The sequence below is a fragment of the Myotis davidii genome, unplaced genomic scaffold (assembly GCF_000327345.1).
Source record: "Myotis davidii unplaced genomic scaffold, ASM32734v1 scaffold266, whole genome shotgun sequence".
Taxonomy (NCBI): Eukaryota; Metazoa; Chordata; class Mammalia; order Chiroptera; family Vespertilionidae; genus Myotis; species Myotis davidii.
This window is the reverse complement of record NW_006300032.1, coordinates 3,350,570-3,358,701: the sequence shown is the minus strand read 5'-3', so window position 1 is coordinate 3,358,701 and position 8,132 is coordinate 3,350,570. Positions and strand designations below refer to the sequence as shown.

Sequence of the window (8,132 nt, the reverse complement as noted above, 5' to 3'; positions counted from 1 at the left end):
TTACTTCCGCAGCTCCTCTGGCTCTCAGTGTGCTTTTCTTTCCTTCTAGTTGTAGAATTTACACTCAGCCAGCCTTCCTGTAGTTCTGGATGATGTCCATTTTGTGTTTTTGATGTATTTTTCAATTGTTGTGGGAGGCAGCAATTTCCCGGTGTTTATCTATGCCGCCATCTTTGTTTTCTCTCATAAGTACAACTTTCTTGTTATTTTTCAAGATTCTTCAGGCTATTCTAAGTCCTCTGCATTTCTACATAACTTTAGAAATCACCTTGTTCATTTTTATTAAAAAGGCTGCTAGGATTATGAATTATAAACTACTTTGGGGGAGAATTAAGTTCTTAACAATATTTCCCCCATGAATATGGTGTGTGTGTGTGTGTGTGTGTGTATTTCCCCATTTATTTAGGCCTTTTAAAATTTCGGCAATGTTTTAGTTTTTAGTGTGGAGAATTTGCATGTCTTTTGTTAAATGTTATTAAGTATTTTGTTATTTGGTGCTATTTTACATAGATTTTTAAATTTATTTTTAACTTTTTTTCTGCTAGTATATAGAAATACAATTGATTTTATATATTAATCTTATACCCTGAGACATGATTACATTCACCAGTTTTTTTTTTTTAATATATTTTTATTGAGTTTTTACAGAGAGGAAAGGAGAGAGATAGAGAGTTAGAAACATCGATGAGAGAGAAACATCGACCAGCTGCCTCCTGCACACTCCCCACTGGGGATGTGCCCGCAACCAAGGTACATGCCCTTGACCGGAATCGAACCTGGGACCTTTCAGTCCGCAAGCCGACGCTTTATCCACTGAGCCAAACCAGTTGCGGCGATTCACCAAGTTTTTAACACACAGTTCCTGGGTACCATGGACTGTCTTCCCTTCATGTTTTAATATGGCCTTTTAGGCTTGAATGTCCTTATGTCTCAGGTCTGCCCCAAAAGAGGGCCAGTGTGAATGCCCAGGCATTTGTGAAGTCTTCTGACTTCACAGTTGGATTCAAATAGTTCCTCCTAGGAAAATCTCCATTAGAGCATTTATCACTTTCAGTCTTGAACGAGCTATTCTTTGAAGTCCAGGGCTGTGCTTTATCTCCATTCCATTCCCACAATTCCTAGCAAAGTGCCTTTGTTCACAGTTGAAGAGTAAATCTTTCCAACATTTATCTCAGGAGGTATAGGGAATTACGTAGCTCTGGGTGGGGGAGGGGAAAATCCTTATAGGCAACTTTAGTCCATTGGAAACAATCCCTGAGTGTGTCTTAGAAAGGTAAAATAGACCTTTGATCAAAAAGATACTGCATGTTCTTGCTATTTAAAGATATGTTTACTTGTGGATGATCTGCTACTCTCTAAATGACTTAGGCTTTTGCTATCAGTTTTGAATTTCTGTAAATTATGTTTCCTCTTACTTTCTTGTTTTCTAGGTGGCTGACTGTGCTTGGGATGAAACGATAAAGATATACGATCCTATTTGTCTTACTGTGCCTGCTTGAGACACACTACTCTAATCAGAAATGAAGAACATTGGCTGAAGAACTACTTACCAGGAAATAAATTAACTATTGATAACATAGTCATTATGCTTTTATATGCTATTCAGATTTCAAATGTTAAAAACTTACCCTGAATCAGTTTAGAGGCAGCTGATCCAGACTTTGGCTCATCCTTTAAGCCTGACACATAAGCCATATTTCTTAAAATTCTAAGGAATAATTGATGTTATGATATATCTTACAGTATCTGTTAGAATGTAAACTCTGTGTTATAAAATGGATGAAAATTTGATTCATATAGGTTATATAGGTAAGGATATATTTTATTTTTAATTTGTCATTTTTGATGTGAAATATAATCACTGCTGTTGATAAAAATCAATTGCATCTCTTGATCACTTATCATTTTATGACATTCCCAACAAGATTGCCTTTTCTAACATAGTGTACATATGAATGCAATGCTGTATATAAGGTAGCTATAGCTTTGCTTTAGTAGCAGGGCTCTAATACAGATTTAATTTTTTTTAGCAGTTATTTATTGTGCATCTACCATGTGCTTGACAAATAGACCGAATGGTTCTCTCAAGGACTGTTTCCATGCTTTAAGAATATGGAATGCTGTGAATTGAGCTTTTCTTTTTTTTTACAGTTCTGCAAATCTTTTTAGATATTGCATCCATGATCCTATATTTCTCTTCCTATTTCTCTACTATCAAATGTTTAAAAAAGAAAAAAAAAACAAACTTGTTACTGGGCAAGAAATCTTAGATCCTACTATGGTTTCAAGCAATTACCCTGGAAACAAACCCTAAATAATGCTATGAACCTTCCTCACTACCTCCCTAAGTGTCCTTGAAAAATCTCTAAGTGTTGATGACCTGTAAAAAAAAGTAGGTTAAAAGGGAAAAAGTAATAAAACAAACAACTTTGCATAACACTTACATTTTTATATAAAATTTTAAAAATGTGTTATAAATGGCAAAAATTGTTATTAAGTTTTTAACAAGCTTTTAGAATTTTTAAAGAGCAAAATACAGTTGTAGTAATCAAAATAAGGTAAAATATATGTATATTGTCTAATTTACATATCTTTCTTTACTTATTCCAGAAAAAAGTTAAGACAGCTTACAAAGTAAAGGAAAAAATGAGGTAATATCAAAAATAGAACAAAAGGAGACAAAGTAGAGCCCGGAGTAGGGCTTGAAAATATATGTCTCAGAGTCCTAGAAAGTTGCAACTGGCAGCATAAATGGGAAGCCTGGTCAAGTATACAGTTCAGTACCCAAGGCCTGAGGGCAAGAACTTTGTCTTAGTCCTGGGCTAGGCCTAGCATCATGCCTAGCACATAGACGATGCTCAATATCTGTTAAAGGAATGAAAGGACTCAAGGAAAGTACAGCTCTTTTTCGTGCTTAGACAAATCAATACTAATTGTTTTCGAGAAGCCCCATAAAGAGGACACTGCTTAACATGAATATATGGTAAGGAACAAGGAGCACAAACATCCTTAGAGCTGTCACGACGATGAGATTCATAGAGCTGTTTCTTGTTGCTTCCCTCTACAGGAACTAATGGCATCACACCAAGTGCAGTTCAATAAAAGCAGGTTCACTGTGGGTGTTCTCTGTGTCAGCAGAATTTATAATAGACCTGTACAAATGCCTAACCCAGATCATACTTATAATTAATTGAAATTACTTATTTTCCTTATACAAGAGACTTTTATTAAAATAATCTACCGTGTATCTTTTGAGACAAATATTTGTGATTTAGAAACTAACATCTTTCTAAATATTTATTTTTCCCCTCTATATTGGGGATGTGAGAGATGTTTAGAATACTAACTTCATAATACTTAACTCAGGTTCTTGGAGACTCTCCATATAAACGAGTGAGTGAACATTCCCAGTGGGTTCCCTAGAGATGGGATTGGAAAAACTAGATTGGAAACTAGAAGGAAAGGAGCTTGGATTCTCTCTGAAAAGAGAATGGGCAAGACTTTTGAATTCTTGGTAGTCCACAAGCCAAGCAGCCTCTGAATTTTAAGAGGACAAGAGTCATTCCCTCAAGGCTGGGAAAAGGCATTTGTTTTCTGGCTACTGAGCTCTTAGCTTTCACCCTGTGTGCCTCCCTCAGCTGCTCCTGCACCTGCAGAGTGACAGCACAGCACCACAGTGAGTGCAGGGAAGGGGAACATGGGTCCTGGGCATTTCTGTGATCTGGGCACTACGTGAGATGCTTTCTGTATGTTACCCCTTTTCATCTTCATAACATCCCTGCAAGGAAGCCCTGCCAGTTTTCCAGACAAGGAAATGATGGCTCTCGGGGGTCCTAATACCCAGGAAGTGTGGAGCTGGAATTTGAAATCTGCTATAACTGGATCCAAACCTATGGTTCTGCCACATGGCCTCTGTTTCCCCAGAATAGCAGAAATCAGCCCACGGAGAAGCAGTAAAGATGGACCTCTGGTGACTCGATCCTAATCATTCTTGAGAGAACCGACAAAGTTGAGTTTCCAAGACTGAAAAGCTAAGAAGCTGACCCTGGGTCTGGTATGACTCTCCCAAGGTCTGTCCCCTGCTTCAGCATTTTTAAACTGCATAACTTAGCTATGACTTGGCTCTTCCAAAAATGAACTCATTCATTTCTTACTTAACAGGCCTCTTTTTGAATGAAATAATCTACGTAAATGTTTTTTACTTCCATATAGTACTGCGTACTTCCAAATCTGTATCTCCTGCCTTCCCCACCTGGGCCTCCCACAATCTTTGCACTCATGTTCTTCCAACCAAACTCATCTTGCTCTCTGAACCAGCTTTTCCTGCACATTTCTTGCTTTTGCTTTTGCCAACACTGTCCGCCTAGGTGCTCAAGCTAAAGACCTAAATACCATCTTTGTTCCTTCCCTTTTTCCCACTTCTCCACTTCAAGACACATCAAATAGGTCACTAAGTCCTGTCCCTTTAGCCCCCTAAATACTTCTCCATTCTGTCTCTTCCCCACCATTCAACCACCACTGCCCCAGTCCAGGCCATCGTTAGCTCTTCTCTAGGCGATTGAAGCAGTTTCCTAAGTGATGATCTGTTTCTCGGTCTGTCCCCTCAGAGCCATCCTCTTCAACAGAGCTGCCAGAAACTGATCTAAAAGGCAATCTGATTGCCCAAATTTCAGTGTCAAACTGTTCTCTGCTTACCGGATTGCCTACAAGAAAAAGTTCAAGCTCACTAAGCAGACAGTTAAGGTCCTTCAGGGCCAGCCCCTGCCCCTCTGCAGCATTGCTTCTCTCCACAGTGTCACACACTTTGTGCTTCAGCTACTCCAGCGTGCTCACAAACTCCTCATGTAAATATGCAGGTTTGCATTTCTCTCTTTGCTCAAGGCAGTCCATGTGCTTGCACTGTCTTGTTCTTGGCTTGGCAAATTCTTAGCCATTATTTGAAAGTCATGTGAAATGACTAAAGAAAAAGATTGACAACATACAAAATATTCCAAAAAATTAAAATATTCAATACATCATTAGCAAAGCTTAAAGACAGAAGACATATTGGAAGGATATAGTTGCGGTATATCTAATGGTTATGTAGAATTGATAAAGCGCTCTTCACAGTCACTAAGAAGTTTGTCCACTTTTGTCAACAAATGATTCACAGATGTAGAAATGATAATGTCTAATACACTTCAAAACGATATTCAGACTTTTTCTTACTGCTGACAAAGAAATGCAAATTAAAATCCCATTTTATCAGTTTGGCAAATGTAAAATATTGATAATATTCAATAGTGGTTAAAGTAAAAGTACTGTCATATACTTGTTTGCAAGGCAATGTGATATATAAATTACCAGTTGACCCAACAGTTCCATTTTTAGGATTCCCTGCCTCTGCTGCCCTCCCTTCCTCCTTATTCCCCACTCTACCCCTACAAATAATTGCAGAAGTACTTAAGTACAAATTTCCAAAGATATTCACTACATCTTTGGTAAAAGCTAGATACCTGTCTACAGAAGAAAGGTTATACCTTAGAGCAGTCATTTACAAGTATAAGGTAGAACTACGTGGCCTGACGTGGAAAAATACATTTCTATTGATATGTATATAGTTACCTATTTCTGTGTAACAAATCATTCCAAAATTTAGCCCTTTAAACATTTCTTTATCTTACAGTTTCTATTGGTCGGGAATCCAGTAGTGGCTTAGCCGAGTTGTTCTGGCTAAGGTTTTCTCATGACATTGCAGATAAGCTGTCACCTGGGTCTACAGACATCTGAAGTTCAACTGGGGCTAAAGGAGCAGCTTCCAGAGTCACTCACATGGTCATCAGCAGGCCCCCCCATAGGCTGAGTGTTCCTGCAACATGGCATCTGGCTTCTCCCAGAATGAGTGATACAAGAGGAAAAAAAGTCCAAGATGGATGCCTCAGTTCTTTAGAACCTAATCTCAGGAGTGACACCATCACGTCTGCTATATTCTGTTGGTTACACAGACCAACCCTGGTACAGTGTGCAAGGGGTTAACCAAGGATGTGAATAACAGGAAGCAGGAGATCTTTGGGGATTATCTTGGAGGCTGGTTACCACACTCTGCTTTTAAAAATAGCAAATTATACGCAAATGTGTATTGTACTTTATTTTTTAAAGGGGATTTACGTATGTATAAATATATATACAAGAAAAAATTGAATGGCTCATACCAAACTCGTAACATTAGCCAGCTCTGTGTAGTGGGGTTGGTATGGGGTTGGGGGTGGGGAATATTGAAAATAGCATGTTCATAAAAAAAAGAAAAGAGCATGTTCACTTGTTTATAAAGTTTGTTTTCCTTTTATATGCTATAAAGAGCATGTGTTATTTTCTTGCTGAAAAGAATGAAATAAGACCCTATTTCCTTCTGCAGGGAGCCTTACTGCCACCCCTGTGAAGGTGGATTGTATTGCCCTCCTCAGTGCTCTCCTATTTCTGCCACAAGACCCCACTGTGGCATGAGCCTCTTTGTGCTGCCTCACCTCCACCTGTGAATCTTAAGGACTAGGATGAGTGCTCATCTTTGAATCCTCTGTAGCTAACACTGCATAGCACAACATACTTGCTCTGTATGTTTGTTGAATGAGTGCATGTCATGCCACCAATATTTATTGAGTAGCTCCAAAGATAATAGAGCTCGAATCTAGACCCTTGCTATTTTGATAGCTTTTTGACCTTCAGATCCCCACTCTTGTTCAATTATCTTGTTGCATACAGTATTCTTATTTCATTTTTTCTTTGGGATCCTATCTAGTAACTGGTGTGGGAGATGGTGTTAATTTTTTTTAAAATGAGAGCCCTAATGGAAAAGAATTATATGCAACAGAGAAAATGTGCTCTGTTTCATGCCAGTGTAGGTTTCAAATATTAAGCTAAATATTCTTGCCTAAATGAGAAGGGTAAGAGCTGAATCAGCCCCAAATCTTTTACCTAATGTTCGTATCACAAATGGAAGCAGTTATAATTGCTGACAGAAATGAATCATTCCAAAACTAAGTCTGTGCAGACAATTCTTTATTGTGTTCACTTAAGATGGCTTAAAGCAGCCATCTTTTAATTGCAATGGTCCCCAAAAACAGAGATCTGTTATTTGCTGGTTGCTTTAAAAGTTAATTTTCAGTTTTTTTCTTTTCTGAGTGAACTTTGGATATATGCTTACACACACACATAATTTGAACTGTTGCTTCAGACTTCATTATTTCCTAAAGAAGGAACAGTTATCACTTAAAAAAAAAAAAAAAAGAAGAAGAAGCAGAGTCCTTGAAATAACCATGTAGCCAGAGCTGTTAACAACAAAAACCAAGAGTTTCCTAGGCACTGGGAGCACGGGGTTCCCTATAATGCTTTCCAGTGTTATTCCTGGAAAGTTGGCAGAGTAGAGGGTCATCCGCAAACACTTTGAGTGCCCACCTGTGCGAGGCGGGGAGGTTCCCCACTAGGCGCTCAGCACAGGCGCTGGAGGCTGGTTTGAGAGCCAGTTCTCTCTCACCAAAGTGAACTCCCAGCACATGCAGAGCTGGCCCAGGGATGCTGCCAGTCCCAGATGTCACTTCTTTTTTCTGCTGCCGTAGCAATCGCGGTTTCCATCTGGGCTGGAAGAGTCGGGTTCGGCACAAAGGTGGGAATATGGAGGACAAAAAAGAACCACCAGAGAAATGGATTTAAACGTTAGGAGTTTGGACTGCGGCTGTGTGGGGCCAGGGGCAGGAAGGGGCGGGCGGTGTGGCTGGATCAGAGAAAAGAGCGAAAGGAGAGGTGGAGAGCATCTCGAGCTCTCTCCCTGGCACCCAAACCCTGACCGTGTCCAAGGAGCGCGAAAACTAAACTGTGCCTGGCTCTTAACCGTGACCTCCTCTGAGTGAATGACGGGGTCCGGGCGTTGCTTTCTAGGGACGGAAGTTCAGATAAAAGGGTCACAAAAGTCTGGCGCTTCAGAACATAAGCGTTTTCTTTTTCTCTTAGCCAAGTGGGAAGTCCTGTGGGACACGGAGATGTCCTGGCACGGGAGATAGGAGATAGGGGTTGTCCTGCTCGCCCAAAGCGGCTCGCCACGGCCCGGAGGCTACAGTGGGTCCCCGGGACCCACGGAAGCTCACACCTATCTCAGCTCC

At 39.9% G+C, this 8,132-nt stretch overlaps 1 protein-coding gene across 1 annotated transcript in view; it reads left to right on the top strand.

Annotated features, from left to right (window-relative positions):
- PEX7 (peroxisomal biogenesis factor 7) overlaps positions 1-5,892 on the top strand; it is a 75,116-nt gene extending 69,224 nt beyond the window's left edge. Inside the window, exon 11 of the mRNA XM_015572059.1 lies at positions 1,431-5,892. Coding sequence (XP_015427545.1) covers positions 1,431-1,499 — 69 coding nt within the window. The 3' untranslated portion in view covers positions 1,500-5,892. The remainder of the gene's footprint in view (positions 1-1,430) is intronic.
- The last annotated feature ends 2,240 nt before the right edge of the window (positions 5,893-8,132 follow it).